The sequence below is a fragment of the Trachemys scripta genome, chromosome 4 (assembly GCF_013100865.1).
Source record: "Trachemys scripta elegans isolate TJP31775 chromosome 4, CAS_Tse_1.0, whole genome shotgun sequence".
Lineage (NCBI taxonomy): Eukaryota > Metazoa > Chordata > Testudines > Emydidae > Trachemys > Trachemys scripta.
In genome coordinates this window covers 64,084,782-64,103,571 of record NC_048301.1, presented here as the reverse complement: position 1 = coordinate 64,103,571, position 18,790 = coordinate 64,084,782, and the positions used below count along the sequence as shown (strand labels likewise).

The window sequence follows — 18,790 nt, the reverse complement described above, 5'->3', positions numbered from 1 at the left end:
ATGCTGCCTGCAGCTACAATAAAACTAGTTATGAAGGGCTCCACCCAGGCAATAACTTGCAGCACAATTTTCAATTAAAGGATGCACACATTCAAAGGGAACTGGAAATCATCCTAAATCAGGCTCTTCCATGTGTGCGTGGTTACAACTCCGTCTTTCAAAAGCAAAACAGGAAACTCAGAAAGAAACTTTGAGGCTCAAGGGGTTAAATGAAATCCAACTCTCTCCTTTTCCTGTGCAGTAAGGATTAGTAACCAAACAGAAGCTGGGGAGAGGAGGGTGTTGGAGCCACTGATTGAGCTACAGAAGTGGGGAAGTGGACACGCAGCTGGGCTACAGGGTGGCTTTAGTGCCTCTAAACCTTACACTCACCTTCAAACAAACTGATGCAGAAGGTAAGAGTTAGTTTTGCATTGTGGGTCGCTTCTTTCCTCTCCTCTTCATCTCATTTGCCACTTGTCTATTTGTCTTTCCTTTGCTGTTTACGGCTTTTTATTTCCAACTACTTTTTATCAGCTTGGCTACAGTTTAAAGGACAAGAGAGATGTTTGCTGAATGGAGTCCTGTGATTGCAAAATCAGATTTCCTGGCAGAGAGGGAAGGAGAAGACACTCCATATATTCAGTGAATGTTAATCCCTGCTGCTCCCCACTCCCAAGTTAATTAGTCCAGGGGCTAATATAATCAAATAGCCATTACTAACATTCTTGGGGGAGAGGGAAGAGGTCTCAGTTAATGTTGGATGAGCCCAGGGGCTTGGTGCCTAAACAGATCCTGCCAACATGAGTGTAGAAAGCAATATAAGTTTAGCAGGGCTTGTATTGGTGTGAGAACTGTTACTAGTTTGTGGGGGAAAGTAAGCCCAATGATTAGGACTGTTAAGCTGCTGAACCAGTGGATTCCTGTATCTGTTGGCAATTAATACTCAAATAACCATTACTATGGGAGACAGCTGTGTGGATTGAAGGAGCACCTGCCTACTTCCAGAGGAAGGGTGTCTCTATTCTGATCGTTACACACTCATTTCACCTGTCCAGAACATAGACTTGATCCTACAGACCTCTTCTCAAGCAAGTAGTCCCACCAAAGCCAGTGCAAGGAAGGGTTTGCAGGATCAGGCCCCACTCTGACATCTTTTGTGGTTTTCCTGTTGCTAAACAAGTGAACATGTCAGCTAAGAAGGCTACTTTGGGAGCTCACTCTGAGAAAAAGATGGTAAAAGGATAGTTAGTGTTGTGACAAGTGCTGTGCTAAATCTAAAGGCACAGGATTTATAAAGTGCCATGGTATTCCCTGGGGAGGGGCCAGCTGCTTTAAAGGACTTACACAGCTTAGAAAACCCTCATGGCTGTCCAGCATGGAGTTCCCAAGATCAGGAGGTACCAGACTTGATATAGGAGCATGAGGAGGGGGAGGAAGGCTGGGGTGGTCTGTTTGTAAAGCTTGATTAAAAGTTTTTGTACCTCTGTACTCAGTGATCTTGGAAACGTTTGCACTACATTTAGATTGTACACTCCCCATTTCTACATTGCACCAGCACAGAGTCCTTCAGCAAGATTGTCTGTAGACAGCTTTGGGATTCATACTCCCATTCCTCTCTGTACTTTGATAGATGTGATCCCTCTCTTTCTGGAATGCTTTCTGAGCCTAGAGTGTTTCATAAATGGTATAGACACAGGTCCAGTGAAATGCAGCTGTTTCTGGGGTGGAGGGCAGCAAGCAAGAGCACAGCCCACTGTACAACAGTGTGTGTGGTGGGCAGTGTTGTCCAGGGATAGCAGGACAAACACTCTGCTCTTATAGAAAGTGCTGGGTTTTTTTTAATGCCTACCAAAACCATATAGAGCCATGGATTTTAAAGGGATAGTAACTTAAACATCATTTAAAAAGAGAAATTGCTTTACCTACATTACTAAAACAGATTAAAATGAACATTTTAAAAATTAAATCAAAATTTCCACTATAGATGTTCTGTGTTTACTTTATTATTTCTCTCTGGTTGGACAATGAAGATATGTTAGTTTCACTTTTTTTTTTAAAGTCACTTTCATTCTCAGATTCTCATGCATCAGAACAGACCTGTGCTGAGGACACTGCAGGGAGATGTTTTGTTTCTAAAATAATCTGATTCCATCAGATTTGTAATGTTTCTGATGATCAGTTTTGTAAAAGTATCCCTTTTCCCCTCCTCCCCAAAAAAGCCAACAACAACAAAAAAAAGTTTAGGGCCAAATTTGCTTTTACAATGACCCTGTAAGGTTGTACTGCCTCCACGCAGTAAATTGTGTGGAACCTGATGTACGTACGTCAGATGGATAAAGGCCTGAGTTGACCCCCCTGATACTGGAGACTCTGATTCCATAGAATCTACACATTTCAAACCTAAGGCTAGGCTAATAAGACATCCCCTGTAAATGTAACCTGTGAGACAGAACTCCTGTGAGACCCAAATGATTTTTGGCAAATGCCAAGCAGGGGTTCAAAATTTTGTTGCTAGGTCTCTCCGCATTCTCTCTCTCTCTCTCTCTCTCTTTTTCTCCTTAATAGTTTTAAAAAAACATTTGAATTTGTTTGCTTTTAAAAATAAGCTGTAAATGAATGTCTCTCTCTAAACAGAAGGATGGCAGCTCTGAGGCTGGGATGCAGCATCAGACAACAGTTAGAGAATGGCTAACCTGAAATGTTGTTTTATAAGCTAGGTGCCTTCTGATGCAATCTGTGTGTTTCTGGTTTTGGCTCGCCCCCTTTTGGGTCCAGGTGTTTATCAAGTGTGATGTAAGTGTTCTGCAGTGTCAGTTCATCTAGTCATTAAGGGGTTAGTTATCTCCTAAGAGATGCACGTGGACTCAGCTGGAGTGCATGTGAGTAGCTGTGTTCCAATTTGCCTGATGTGCTAGAAAAGGTGATACATTGTTGCTGTCTTTGTGTTTAGTGTAGAGACCCAGCTGCTCTGTAGAGGAATTAGGGAATTTTTTTATTATTATTATTAACACTTTAATTATAGTATTGCCCAAAGCCTCCAATCTGGATTGAGTCCCTGTTGTTCTGGGTGCTGTACAAAACACAAAAAAGAGATAATCCCTGTCCTGAAGGGTTTACGCATTAGGCTGCTGGTGGTTATCTCACTCTTTGGAGTCCTTGTGTAAAATAAGCACTTCCTTAAAGAAACCAAGTCTGTGCCTTGAGATTCTTCAGAGCACAGCTTGTGGAAATAGTAAGTCTCATAAAAGAATGGGCTGTTTCTGTGAATAAGAATAGCATCTGGCATTACAGTACCTAGGATGGGATTACGAGCTTTATCAATCCTTTCCTTTTAGGCTATAGGCTCATCACCACTTGGGATCAGGAGGAATAATTTTTCTCCCAGAGGCATAATACTGCTCCAGCACGAGCCTGAATGGCTTCGCTGCAATGTTATAGCCCTGTAACCCGAACCAGGGGTGTGGGCAGGGTGGCCATGGCCCTCCCAGTTTTTAACATGGGCCTACTAGTCTCAGGCAGGCTGGCAGAGGCTGCACTTCGTGGTGGAGGAGCTGAGAAGATGATCAGCTCCCCTGCCACAAAGTGCAGCCCCTGCTAGTGGTGCATGCCTCTTCCTTGAGGTGGGGCTGAGATGGGCCTTAGTCCCCCCCCGCACCATGGGGCCCTGCCCCCTGCTCCTCCTCTTCCCCTGAAGCCCTCCCCCCTGGCCAGGCCCGAAGCCGGGCTGTGGTAAGAGCTGCCTAGGGAACCCAGGCTGCTGTGGGGAGCCCCGGACCCTCCACCTGCCTTGGGCAGTTTGCACCAGAGGGCAGGGACATGAGCTGGGGGCTGCTCTCCCGCCCCCTGCCCAGAGCAGGTAGAGGATCTGGGGCTCCCTACAGTGGCACAGGCTACCTGGGCATCTCTTACCATGGCCTGGCTCCGGCTGTCTGGCCTGACTAGGGAGTGGGGCCTCAGGGGAAAGGGGAGGAGCAGGTGGTGGCAGGACCTTTGGGGGAAGAGGAGGAGCAGGGATGGGGACATAGTTCTGGCTCTGGTGATCACCCCACTTCTATGCAGGTTCCGGCGCTCCTGACCCAGGCTCTGTGGGCCTGAGTCAGTTGGCAGTTGTGGGTCTTTTATTGCAGTGTAGACATAGATTCCTTTGAAGCGTCCAATACTGGTTACAGTTAATGGCAGGATACTGATACTAGATGGACGACTGGTCTGATCCAGTACATCCATTCCTAATTCCTTAAAGGTGTCCCTTAATCCTGAGGGATTTACGCACTGCTCTGTGAGGATAATAGAGCCGTCTCCCATTGTAATCTTTGCTCTGCAGGAGTTCATTATGTGTATATCCACCCAAAGGTTGTCTCTTATTTGACTCCATTATTGGATTAGACCAATAGTCAATCTAAATCCAGTATCCTGTTTCTGGCAGTGACTAAAAGGCATCTCTGGTTTCTGAAGAGGGGTATATATGAATGGAACTGGATGCTTAACTACACACGTGCTCTTGCGTATGTACACACCATGTGTTCCTGCTCGCTCACGCAAATGCACAAACACACTCAACATGCAGACGTATGATGTTGTCTGGAAAAACTGTACCACCCACTGATTGTTTATTTTGCTACTTAGTTCTTAGAGCAGTGACTGCTGTGCTCTGGCTGCTACTGGGGGAGCACAGTGATGGGTCTTTGCAGAACAAACAGCAGGTTTATTTTTAGATGACACAGTTATCATTTTTCTCTGATCACACAGTCCCATATGCGCTTCCTTTCATATCACACTGCAGTGCCAGGAGTGATCACACACTCATAAAGTTATTTTTTTTTAAAGCTAATTTTTAGCAACTGCTGAAAGGTGCTGGGCTGGCAGCTCTGGAGACAGAAGCTGTTTCTCCTAGCACAGGTACTCCCTCTTAACTTTTTTTAGTGGAGTCAAAAGGATTTTTCAGTTCTGCTAGCTTTCATCTCCTCCCACTTACACAGCAATGTAAAACTGGTGTAACTCCATTTACTTCATCAGACATGCTTCTGATTTATGCCACTAAGGGAGAGGAGACTTGGGCCCCACAGGTGCAAAGAGAGAGAGAAAACAGTTCAGATTATTTTAAGGTTTACACTTGAAGTACTATTACAATACTTGTATGGTTGAGAAAATTGTCTTGTTGTTGTTGGGGAGGGAGGAATAGTTTAATTGGAGGTAGCTACCCAGCATCTAGACTCTGCTTAGCTTCTCAAGAAGTTTCCCAAAGTTAAGTGTGTTAACCAGAGCCAGCTAACAAGTTTTTAAACGTCACTGTCTTTGTCCACATTCAGTGCTAGTGTTAAAATCATGTTAGTTAATACACATAAGCTAAAACTTTTAAAACACCACTCATTTTCCTAATCTATCCAAACCCCAAATTAATGACCCATAGCAGTATTAGAACATGAATATAAGTCTTTAGCTAGTCTTTTTTTTTCATTCTTTTTAATGCTTAGGATTTTTTAATTTTAATTCTCGTCATGTATTTTCTGTATGTTTGTTCTATTGTGGCTTGTGGCAACATTAGCTGTCTAGATTTTTTACATGGGGCAATGTAATAGAGACTTAATCAACATGTGTACTCAGTGAGATTACTAAACTACAAGTTATAATTAAATCTTTAAAAAAATAAAGGTTTGTAATGGAACCCTGGTTGCAACCTTAACTATGGAAGGCTTGCTGCAGAGGGCAAAATCTGAACAGATAGCTTAGTGTCTGCCTATTACTATCCTCAAGAAATATTGTATTTCTCCTTGTAATGGAACATTATAGGCTGGGACAACCACCACCTCTTCTCTGATGCACAAGGCATACCTACAAATGTGTTCAATCTACATCACTAATATTACTGTACTTTGGATTTCATGGGGTGGGAAAGACACAGATGTGCAATTTCTGCAAAGACATAGCCTCATCTCGCATTGCCATCCCACCCCTTGGCTGGGTGTGGGAGGGTGAAGGCTCACTGTGGAATCCTCTTCGTCAGGAGATGCCAGAATCTGACCTTGCTGTGCAGGGCTGGCTCCAGGCACCAGCCCACCAAGCTTGTGCTTGGGGCGGCACCTGGAGGGGGGCGGCGCGGCGCCCCGGCCGCCGGGGAGAGCGGCGCCCCGGCCGCCGGGGAGACCAGAGCTGCAGCGGGCTCGCCGCCCTGCCCCCGGCGCTTCGGCCGGTCCGGGAGAGCGGAACCCCGGCCAGGCTCGCCGCCCTCCCCGCGGCGCTCTGGCCGGTCCGGGAGAGTGTCCCGCGGCCCAGCTCAGCGCCCTCCCCTGCCACACTGGGGGGAGCGGCGGCGGGAGGCTTTTTTGCCTTGGGGGGCAAAAAAGCCAGAGCCGACCCTGTTGCTGTGGTAGCTGATGGATTTTTCAGTTTCTCTTTTCACAATTCCTACGTGGTGGGATTGAAACAAGCTTCTTGTCTGCCTGTCCACCCCAGTTCCTGACTCACAGGTCCAACAGTGTCTGCCATGAGTTACTCTTGATCGATTCTCCTAAAGTTCTGCCAAGCTTGGAATTGTTGTAAGAGTCCCTTGTGATAATAGGGCCCACCCAAGCTGGCCACATCAGTGATCTAGATATAATCATATGTCTGTTATGAACAGTGCCCCAGATATCACCATCTCTCTCCCCCAAAATACAGGGGACTTAAGTGTCAGAGTGACAGAGTAGTGACTGGAGACCTCAGTACTAATTGGGTCAGAAGCTTGCCTGGGTGTCTTGATTTAGTCCTCAGTCCTTAATACAAAACCATAAACATAGCTTTACTCACAGGGCTGAAATTGCCAGGCATGGTTCAGATCACAATAGAAGTGCACTGGCAGAGCTGTAGGGGTGGACAGGATTGGAATAGCATGAGATGCTGCAGGTCAGGATTGAGGTGTGTTGGCAGAGCTGCATAGGTTCCTGATTGGAATAGTAGGCAATGTTGCAGGTTGAAATTAAAGTATGTTGACAGCTGTGCAGGGGAAACTTACAAAGCACCTGCACTCAACCATGAAGTACGAGAGTGCTTTTACTGTTTCTGCTATCGTCAGTATCTTATTTTAAGTTCAGAATTCACCTCAAATCTAAAAACATAACTTCATTTAAGAAAAAAGTTACGTCTGAAAGCATGTTTCAGTGATGACTAATACAAAAATAAAATTACTTTCTTAGAATCCTGCACTTTTTTTTTACAAAGGGTCAAACATTAACAAGTGTGGAAATGAAGAGCCAGTTCCCCACTGTCATGTAAACCTTTCTCAAGCACCCAAGTCGCACCACTTTTTACCTTCTGGTCTCCTAGTCATGCTCCATCCCTCCATTCTCTCCTAGCATCTCCAGCCAGCTTATATGTAGAGACATTTTAAAATTTTAAACGTTGCTTTGTATTCAGATTAAAAAGAGCTCTGTCTGAGTGTGTCCCAGGCCTTAGCTGCAGGTAACAGGAGTGTGGGGAGGGAAACACAATACAACATCCTGTTTAACACACACTCGCTTGCTCATTTTCTATACGGAATATTTCTCCACCTTGGCTCAAAGGGAGTCAGGACCAGGGCTTGCTTCAGCTTGGTCAAAAACAAAGAGAGAAATGTCAAACAAAGGACAGTTGGCTTCAGGCAGGGGAGAAAAGAAACAGCCATTAAGTTAAGAAATCTCTTGGACCCAGTTTAATCCTCCTGTCTAAGGCAGAGGATCAGTTTCTCAATGCTTCCTGGCTTGGTCCTCAGACCTTCCCAGCCCTGTTTCCAGCCAGGGAGAGCTAACCCTCATAGGCCTTCTCCCAGCCTCTTTATATCGCTGCTCTAGTGAGCCCCTAGTTGCCTACCTCTGTATAGGACATGTTCACCCCATCTCACGCTCTCCATGTTATATCTCTAATTCCTATGCTAATCCCACCATAAACCCTAAAAAAGGTGCCTGATTCTCCCTGGCAAGGCTAGCAAACCAAAAAAAAAAAAAAAAAAGTGGAGTTGAGACATATTGGAGATCTGGTAGTAAAACAAAAGTTAGGAACATTTTAAGAAAATAAACAGTGAAACTTTTTTAAAACATCATGGGCCAGATCCTCTGTTTATGTAAATTTTCAGCTACGACTAAACCAGCTTAGGAATCAAGCTCTATAATTTTAAAAATCCCTTTCTGGTTGATTGGTTGGTATGTTTCTTGGTTGTAGGTTCTTCTTCTTCTTCTTCCCCCTTTCCCCTTCCAGACTTCCCAGAAAATCTGTCCTGGCATAGAATCATAGGACTGCAAGGGACCTTGAGAGGACATCTAGTCCAGTCTCTTGCCTCATGGCAGGACTAAGTATTACCTAGACCATTCCTGACAGGTGTTTGGAGATTTTTAAGAGCAGGTAGACAATGATGGAGATTCCACAACCTCCCTAGGCAATTTATTCCGGTGCTTAACTATCCTGACAGTTAGGAAGTTTTTCTTAATGTCCAACCTAAACCTCCCTTGCTGCAATTTAAGCCCATTGCTTCTTGTCCTATCCTCAGAGGTTTAGAAAAACAATTTTTCTCCCTCCTCCTTGTAACAACCTTTTACGTACTTGAAAACTGTTATCATATCCCCTCTCAGTCTTCTCTTTTCCAGACTAAACAAACCACATTTTTTCAATCTTCCCTCATAGGTCATGTTTTCTAGTCTCTTATCTGGACTTTTACCATGTAAAGCAGAACCAGGCATTGCTGTCTGTCCAATGATTTTTTGAAAGGATATAGTTTAAAAAGAGAGAGAGATGGGGAAACCATTTTGAAAAATAGCTGTCTAAATCGTGTCAGCCATTTCCTCATGTCCAAAAGGGCATGGTGTGCAGTGACCCATCCTGAGCTCCCATGGCCTCATTTGCACATGCAGATATGATTTTTGCACAAGCAGTTTAGGTAGACACCCACAGAGCTGGGCAAAGGTGCCCAGGATTCCACATGAAGCTATAAATTGGATCGAGGTTGTGTCAGAACATAGACCCGAGCTCGCTGAAAGGTTTGCAAACCTTTTTGAGCTTGGTCTGAGTTTGGAGTTTGCAATTAAATGAGATGCACTGAGTTTCTGGTTTCCATTGCCACAGTGTCCCACTGGTGTAGTCAAAGCTACGGTGGAGGTACTGCTACAGTGTGGACTATCCGCTCTTTCCAGACCTCCAAATTGCTAGCAATGGGCGAACCTCAAAATCTTCAGCGTTGGGTGAGTTCAGTATTAAACCTGAGAGTCTGGATGCTTATCCCAGCGTTCTTGGGGCTGCACATTTCACCAGTGCCATTTCTCATGAAATTGGTGGGATCTCGTTCTGGCCAGGCTGGATTCAAACCAAGGAGCCCCTCCTAGTATTCTGGCACTTCTGCTTCCAGGCACACCCTTTCAAATCTCAAAAAGGGTCAGGTTGGGGCTAAGCTTTCCATATTCAGCCCTTCATTCAAACTCTTGTATCCTGGTGCAGCTCATATGGGGCAATTTTTTTAAACTTGGGTGCCTAACTCTAGACGCCTGATTCCATATTAGGCATCTAAATAAATGTAGGCACCTGACAATTCCCATTGACTTCAAAGGCAGCTGCAGGTGGTAAGCACCTCTCCAAAATCAGGCTAGATCTTTAGATGCCTAAATATGGATTTTAGACAGCCAAATTTGAAGATTTTAGACATGCAAGATCACCTCCTGTATTCTAAGACCCTGCTCCTGAAACTCCTCCAACTCAAACAGGGTGAGTCAGATGCAGAAAGAATCTTTAACCTGGGAATTTCCTGGTTTTGATTGGCTGAAGTCAGAACATTATCATTTTAAATACCTTTTTTTAAAAAAAAAAAAACCTAATGTGTTGTATGTATAAATGGGTAGGTGGGAGGACAAGAAACAGCATGTGTTTCCCTCTCCCCTCCTCTCCAGGCCCTGTGATGGTGATCTCATTATGCCAAAGGCAAGGTTAGGAGAAATGCTGGGGATCAGTAATTACATGCTGGCTTTCTGTGGAGGATAATTTCAGTCTTCATAGTTGCCTTGATTTGTCTGGGATACGTAGTGACAAACTACCTTTTACTTGTCTTTGGTTTCAGTCCATCCCCTTTTCCTGTTGAGTCTCTGGCCTGGTCCACACTAACCCCCCACTTCGAACTAAGATACACAACTTCAGCTACGTTAATAATGTAGCTGTAGTCCAAGTACCTTAGTTCGAACTTACCGCGGGTCCAGACGCAGCAGGCAGGCTGCCCCGTCAACTCCATGTACTCCTCTTGCGGAGCAGGAGTACCGGCGTCGACGGCGAGCAGTTCTGGGATCGATCCCAGAAGATCGATTGCTTACCGCCGGACCCGGAGGTAAGTATAGACCTACCCTCTATTTCACTCCACGGTCCCTTCCATCAGATCTCCCACCAGACCAGCCTGCCCCCCTCCATCCCCGACCTGTGCTCCACAGAGAGTTCTTGCCACGAAGGAGCAAGAAACCAGCAGTTCTGATCAATGTTCTCTTTATTCCACAGAGGAAGATGAAGAACTTGTTCCTCCTGCTCACGCTAACAATGATGCCACTTCCTGCATCTTCAGTAAGTTAAACACCTTTTCTTAAGAGTGGCTGTTACCAGGGATGGCGTGAAACTCGGGGTAGAGGGTTTCAACTTTGGCAGCCAAAGTGTTTGTAGAGAACTTGGGGTAAAGGGTGTCCTGCTTGAAAATGACTACATACGTGCACTTGAAGAAGTTAATACTTGACTGACATACACTTGATGTTGTATCTGTCCTCCACGTCTCCATTGAGGTGATAGTGATACACACACATGCTAGTCATTGCATTAGAAAGTCTATGAGCTAGTTGGGTATGTTACACAATCTCTCCCTGCTAGCTGCTAACGCAATTGGTTCAAAACCAGCAGCCTTGACCAAAAAAGAGCCAAAAAAGTTCATCCCATGTGAGCAATGCACCACATTGTCCAGTGAAACTGTGAAGCAGGAGAATCTCTGGGGGATGGCTTTATGCTGCTTGTCTCTGATATTAGACACTGTGTCCTAAAGTCAGTAACTTCTCTGAAAGAATGTGTAATGAATGGAAATGATGGTGCATCTGTAGAGGAGGGGAAGTTTAACAGTCTGTCCTTAAGTGCCTCTGTGGTGTGAGAGCCACATTGGATGCTGGAACTGCCCAGCTAAGGAGGTGTGAGGAGATGCAGTTTAACAGTCGAGAGAGGAATGGAAGCACCAACGCATTCAGATGGGTCATTCCTAGTTCCTTCCATGACAGATTAAAGGCATAACTCCTCATCGTCATAAAGGGACTTTCATACTTAATCTGCCTCACATGGCATTAAAAATGTCCCTCCCCCATTTGTGATTCCTGTAGTCACAGAGTTCAGTGAGAATTTGAAAATATCTGAATTGGAAAGTGCACTTAAACATTTTGCAGGGGGGACAGTTTTTCTCTAATGAAAGGTATTGTGTCTTTAAAATGGTGGAGCTCTGTTACTCCTCTTCTGATGTAGTAGGAGCTAATCCCAGAGCAGCCCTGCTGTTGAGGCAGGAACAGTTGTTTTGCGTTCACTGTCAGACAAGTCATATGTAGAATAGGAGTCAGATGAGATGGTTGTATTTGTATAAAGGTAATTCACCCTTCAGCCTTGCCAGAGTAGTATGGACCTCTGGAGTCAATGGTACTCCAAAAGGGGCTTAAAGGACTGTTCAGTGACATGGCAGCATGAAAAAAAAACCTAACCGTCATGTGTGGGCTTCATTGTAGACACAGTAACTCTTCTATTGTAAATTGCTCTCAACCTTTTGCCTAGAAATACAGACAGAAGTTTTTCTGATGAATCAGAGCATAGGCAACTGTCATTGGTGGAGGCTATGTGTTATACAAATGCACAATGTTCTGTCAAGGGTTGAGTAACAAACCAGGGCCCTTGGACACACATCTGGATAAACACCTCTAATCACTACTGTCAAGCACATCTCTTCCAATGGGCCATAAAACAACTAATAGGATACTGCTAATGTTCCTTCTTCTATAGAAGCCCCAGGTCAAAAGTCCATGCTGTATCAGCTGACACTGGGTTTTTGCTATTCTAAAAGAGCCCAAATTTAGAACATTTCCCTACTAGGTGCCAGAAAGATAGAACTTTAGGAGTTATCTTCACATTTGCTGGAAATCTAAACCAGGAAATGAAATAAAACCTCTCAATGTGTAGCCTTTTGGAAGGGGCTAGCTCGCAGAAGGTAACTCCCCAAAACACAAGCATACTTTTGCTGCTATTTAATTTAATAATAATCTTTTACCTCTTGAAACCTATTCTCATGCTTCACATATGTCATAAGTGACATGTATGTGTCCCTACCTAGTCTCCAACATGTCCATATTATTGGCCAATCTTTGCTCAGAATAAATACAGGATGGGAGGAGATGGGATACTGCAGGGCAGGACTGAGATGTATTGACAAAACTCTGAGGGGACCCAGAGCTGGAATAGCAGGGGCATTGGCAGGTCAGCTTGATAGGAACTTAGAGTTACTTATACCACTGCCTAGTGGGCAATGTGCTAAGATTGAAAACATTGTTGGGGTGTCAAATCAGTAAAGAGGTCCGTTGCCAGAGCTGTGTAGGGGATTGAATAATAGGGATGATGCAGCTCAGTTGGAAGGGCTCTGGGACAGCTATATGTGAGAGGCTTGCGGTGTGCCTGCCTGCACTGTATTTGCCTTTAATTCTTTCATGGACAATAAAATTAATCAAATTAATTCCCCTGCCTCCCACACCAGTGCCTGAAAAAGAATCTATATGTCCTGCCCTGCTCCCACAGTGTCACTGGCTGATTGCTATGATTCCCCAGCTGAATGGGTGCATGGATAGGCTAGTATATGACAGCAAACCCCTAATGGCTTAACGGATTAACAGTATGAGGAGAAGCGCATAAGGAGGATGTGTGCAGGGGTGCTGAAAAGGGTGTATGCGGACACAGGGATTATACCCCCCCCCCTTTTTAGTAGCTCTGAATGTTGTGGAAAATCCAGCTGTCTCAGCTCTGAGAACAGCGAGTGGAGGTTGATGAATCACATCATGGGGCTGAATCTGCTCTCACTGAAGTCAATGAGAGTTTGAGCACTGACATGACTCAGAGTAGGATTGGGCCCAGTGTGTTCCAAAATTGAGCATGTGCCCACACAAATCTTCAAACTTTCTACAGAAATTACAGTCTGCTGGCTTCTGAAATTCCCTGCTATCATTGGGTGGGAGGGGAATTTGGGAAGAAGGCCTTCTGATAATAAACCATATGCCCCAAAGGATGCATGCTGCCTGGCTACACTGATTAGGACCGCTTCCATGTGATGACATTGCCTTAAAACAGACTGCCTTCAGTGGAGGTGGCTCGAGAGCATAGACTTGGAAATGATACAGACTGATAATGATGATGCACATATAGAAATCAACTGGGTGTGGAGTTGCAGGCAGGGGTGTGTGCATACACGTGTGTGCCTGCTTGTGAACAGGACTCCTTTCAACTAATTTGATTGAAGGGTGAGTCCTAGTGGCTGCTCTTTTCCTTCTCTTCTCCCTTTTTGTGTTCCTGGTTTTAGTCCGGAGTAGGCAATTTTTTTTTTTATTTTAATGACTTCAACTGTCAGATCAGGGAAAGCAGCAGATAACTGAGTGGGGAGGTGCTGGCATAGGTGACAACTGAGAATTTTGTCTGGGTCCAGCCTCAGCAGGGTGTCTGAGATTCATGGCCGGAGTGAGCTGCAGATTTAGCTGCTGCCTGCAATAGGCAGCTCTTAGGAGGAACTCAGATGCACTGACTGCCTGGAGCACCAGCTGGCTGATAGGAGTTTATCTCCCAATGCTCCATCCTCAGCAGCACCTGCTGTCCCAGGCTTTGCCTCCCCTCCTTGCCAGCCAGAACATGCTGGTACCAAGCAGAACCAGTAGGATCTCTCTCTCTCTCTCTCTCTCTCTCCTCTTCCCAACACATGAGGGACCCCAGGCTCCATAGAGGGGACCCAGGGAGGGGACCAGCCCAGCTGCCAACATCTCCTCTGTTGTTTGTATTAGTAGTGCCTAGGTGCAGGATACGGGCTCATTGTGCTAGATGGTGTACAGACAAGTAACAAAGACAACAGTCCCTGCCTCCTAGAGCTTACACTTTAGGTGTCGGACAAGACAGGACAGATGGACAACACAGACAAAGGCCTCAGTGTAGACAAGCCCTAAAGCTGCTTCCATTCTAGGAAAGTTGGAATCAATGGTAATGATGGTGGAGGCTAGGAGTGAGGCATTTTTTTATCACTGAGACTCAGAGCAGGGGGAGATAACACAACAGTAAAACTGCCCGAGCTCTGTCTACAGTACAGCTTCCACCACTGCTACTGCATGTGGAGCTGTGCCACGGGAGACTAGAGTGAATTTTCCTGCTGTAGACAAAGCTCAGATAAAAGCCACTTTCTCAAGGTCTTGCACATGAGTAATCCTTCCCTCTTGGCTATGCAGATTTTGACTGTTTGGTACATAATGGGCCTGATTTCCAGCCAGGCCTTGTCCTGGCTTCCATTTATTTCTCATTTATTTTGTTACACCAATAGCCTAAAATGAGTTGTATATCCAAAATCAATCCACCTGCATATACCCAGATAACTGCACTTGTCATGTTTCTACAGGATAGGCCTGTGAGACGCTGAGCATCATCAACTCCCCTTCACGTCAATTGTAGTTGAGGGATCAGCACCTTGTAGGATTGGGCCTTCAGTCACTCAGGAAAATGACATGCAGATTATTACTACTTAGATGATCATAATGCGCCACAGATGCTAGGATTTTTCCACATAGAATCATAGAATATCAGGGTTGGAAGGGACCTCAGGAGGTCATCTAGTCCAACCCCCTGCTCAAAGCAAGACCAATCCCCAGACAGATTTTTGCCCCAGATCCCTAAATAGCCCCTCAACGATTGAACTCACAACCCTGGGTTTAGCAGGCCAATGCGCAAACCACTGAGCTATCCCTCCCCCCATTTTAGTCCAACCCCCTGCTCAAAGCAGGACCAATCCCCATGTGGAGGATGACCTGGTTCAAGACCATTAACACCATTTTTTCTCATTGATAACTTTTGTTTCTCAGCAAATTATTTTGCAAACACAGCAAAGTCACATTCCTTGCTGAGGACTCCATGCACGGCAAGAGTGGACTCTCTCAGTCAATCCATTATGAAATAAACTGAGATCAACCCGGAAGAATCAGAACATTTTTGTGTATGTTGAAATAACTGTTCCCCCAACCCCACAATCACTTATCTCACCGATGGCCAAATGGAAATGTTTGCCCTTGATTAGACCTCAAGGGTGCATCAATACAAAGATAAACTTGATGCCATTAAACAGACTTAGCAAATAAAAGCATGGAAAGTTATCTAAGAAATGCAAAGTACTGTAAGATCAAACTGGATATGAGAAATGACCTATGCAGTCTCTGGGTATGATTGTAGTTTTTTATGCTACAGATGTTCTATGTGTCTTGACAGTAAGACACAGGGAACCAAGTCTACGTTAATCTTTTATCACTGAAGTTGAAAGCCAGACCTTCTCTTCCAGCAGGTAACATTGTGCAGACTCTTGTAGCTAGTCCTCCAATGTGGAGACACTTTTATCACCTCTGTTTTTTGGAAATAAGATTGTGTGCCCAAATAAGCAAGGTTTGTACCAGATCCATGTAGAGTTTAATAATTGGATTATTGGGTTCAGTAAACCCCAGAAATGCTAATTGTGGCTCAAGTAATGTGTGGGGGTTTTTTTTTTGAGGAATTTCCAAGGAGTTTTGAACAGCAGTTCACAATATAAAGTTGCCAACTTAGTGGAGAACAGGGCTGATTAGATACAGTGCCCAGTGCAGTTCTTTGGGAAACTTCTAAAGGGTCTGATTCAAAGCTCTTTGAAGCCAATGAAAATCTTTCTAATGACATGGATTGGGCCCTAAATGATGAAAAATAGGACCTTAGAATGTAAGTTCCCTGTTAGCCATAAAGTGATGCTATAATTATAAAACCATTGTGTCTTCAACAGGAATTTTATGCCTGATACCTGCCAGTGCTGTGTCTGTTTGCATTATCTAGTGTAGTTGTAGCCATGTCACTCCCAGGATATTAGTGAGACAAGGTGGGTGAGGTAATATCTTTTATTGAACCAATTTCTGTTAGTGAAAGAGACAAGCTTTCTATAAAGCTTTCAGAGAAGAATTGTGTGGCTCGAAAGCTTGTCTCTCTCTCACTAGCAGGAATTGGTCCAATAAAAGAGATTACCTCACCTGCTTGTCTGTCCGAAATACACAGCCTTCTCTCTTTACTTATCTACTTGTCTGTCTCTCTCTCGTCTCCCTGAGCAGCTAAGAAATCCCTGAAGGGCCTTCTCCAACACCACACAGGTGCTGCCAACATTGTCTACCCCTCCCAGTTGGGTGTCATACCTCCTCCCCACAGTACCTTGTGCTATAAGTTCTGTTCGTATCCTGATTGGTTCATGGGCCCCTTAGAGCACTGTGCATATTGGAATTACTCTCAAAGGCAGGGTGTGTAACAATCCTCACAGGAGCTGGAGGCATCCCTTTTACACTGCTAACTGGTTACTCTGGACACAGTTGTCTTTATAAGCAGAAGATGCCACAAATCAGGTCAGCAACACCCGAAGCCAGGAGTTACAAATGTTACACTAAACTTAGAAATGAGACCATTGACCTTAAAAAGTTCCACTTGGTTCAGAGCACCACTGTGGGGGTGCTAGCCCAGTAGGGGCCATATGCAGGAATGTTTTGCCTCCCCCCCCCCCATTAAAACATAATAAAAAGCTAATAGGTGGCTCCTTGAGCTGCCCCTAAAGCACTTGCTTAGTCTGCTTATGCCTAATGTTGGCTCTGGAGCACAGCAGTCCATTTATTCTGCCACACAGACCATGGAGAGCATGTCACACGAATATCCCACTCCCTTGAGTAATCTTACTCTTTAAAATCCTCTATGCCCCTGGAGTACCAGACGTCCAAGCAGAGGAGAGAGTCGGCAAGGGGGCATATGTCATTCTACTGCGTTAACCATTCCACCCAATGGACGGCTGCCCAATAAGGAGAGCTAACCAGGGCTTGCATTTCTGATGCCTTTGTGTGTCAGGCAGGGCAGTTCTGTACCCTGTGTTACTTTCTCTGACATGTTAAAACATGCTCTCCTAGGCACACCCATGGCAAATTAGAGAACTCCGTGGATGTGTGTTGCTGAAGGCAGGAAAATGGAGCTGGGTGGTACACTAATAATGAACGTTGTGGATTCTGCTCGAGGGTCCAGCAGGGACAGGGGTTTAGTCATCATGGCTGACAATAGATGAAAGCATACCAGAGGCTGAGCAGAGCAAAGGAAGGCTGTTGGGACAAAAACTGGGTAATGGCATCTAGAAACAGCTCGTTATAAGGATCCTATAATAATAGATTTTGTATCTGTCATAAATACACAGACCTATAAAATATCTATATATTTATGCAAGTCTGTACACATGCACACAAAACAAGCCCAGTGCATTGTTTTGAATATATGGGAGCAGTGAGCCCAGAATGGGAAACTCCCCTGTCACTATACTGCTCAGCAAGGGCTCTTTTGCTGAGATATCCCTTTTGCGCTATGGCTAAACGAAGTAGCGTTGAGTTGATGGTTGCTCCTGGGCTCTGCAGGCCCATAAACCTCACTGTAAAGCACCCCTGGGGATGTCACTTTGTGTACAGAAAAGAAAGAACGACAATACTTATATAGCAGAAATGCCTGAATATTTATCACACCGGGCCATGTCCTGAGGGAGGGCTTGAGGGCAGCTGCTGCCTTTCTACCCCCTCCCAGTTATCTGATTCTCAGCTGCCCTGTGTCAGGATTTGATCTAGATGTTTTCTTCCTCTTTCTGCTGGCTGAAAGATCCTTTGTTTCCAGAGTGCTGCTTCTGAATCAGCCAGCTGGTAGAGAGGAGAAACACCACAGAGCAACAGATCTGTAGCATGTTTCATTTATCTGTGTATAGGGGCAGAGGATGTAGGAGGAGAGAGAAGGCGTATACAGACTGATACCCAATACAGAGGACGGGAGTAGGGGGCTGGAGGATCAATTTAAAAGATTGAGAGGCCCAAAACTCCACAGATGGGACCATTCCTAAAATGGTGAGGTGGGAAGGAGAGACTGACATCCAGCAGGTTATTTCTGACTGAGGGGAAATTAGGGTTACCATTCGTCCGGATTCCCCCGGACATGTCCGGCTTTTTTCAGTTAAAAATAGCGTCCGGGGGGAATTTGTCAATGTCCGGACTTCCCCCGCCCCCCCATGCAGAGCGTGCGGGGCTTACAGGGCAGCCGGCCGGATGGTGCCACTCGCACGGGGCTCCGGCAGCCAAAGCCCTTCCTCCACTTCCCCCCTCCTCTCTCCTGCAACTTGACACCACTCCCCTCCTCTCCCTCCCTCCCCCTGCCCTGCATTCACAGATCGCCGGCCGTCGCCTCGGCCTCCGGAAGTCTGGAGCTCCAACCCTGCTCCCCTCCCCCGCTGCCGAGCGCGCTGCTCTGCAGCACAGTATGGGGGCCGGGGGTCAGAGAAGCGGCAGGGAGGTTCTGGGGGGGGGTAGTCAAGAGACAGGGAGCAGGGGGAGGGTTGGATGGGTCAGGAGTTCAGGGGGGGCTGTCTCGGGGTTGGGGTGTAAGGTTTTGGGCAGAGTACAGGTGGGGAGGGTCTCAGGAGGGGGCAGTTAGGGGACAAGGCACAGGGAGGCTTAGGTAGGGGGTGGGGTTCTGGAGGGCAGTTAGGAGCAGGGGTCCCAGGAGGGGGCAGTCA

At 45.7% G+C, this 18,790-nt stretch overlaps 1 protein-coding gene across 4 annotated transcripts in view; it reads left to right on the top strand.

Moving 5' to 3' along the window:
- The first annotated feature begins 225 nt into the window (after positions 1–225).
- Positions 226–18,790, top strand: part of PAPLN (papilin, proteoglycan like sulfated glycoprotein) — a 65,221-nt gene continuing 46,656 nt past the window's right edge. For 2 of the 4 annotated variants that reach the window (XM_034769239.1, XM_034769237.1), the window contains exons 1-3: positions 226–395; positions 9,049–9,164; positions 10,456–10,518. In XM_034769239.1, the coding sequence (XP_034625130.1) occupies positions 9,135–9,164; positions 10,456–10,518 (93 nt within the window). In that variant the 5' untranslated portion in view covers positions 226–395; positions 9,049–9,134. The remainder of the gene's footprint in view (positions 396–9,048; positions 9,165–10,455; positions 10,519–18,790) is intronic. The other 2 variants (XM_034769240.1, XM_034769238.1) reach the window with 2 other exon arrangements.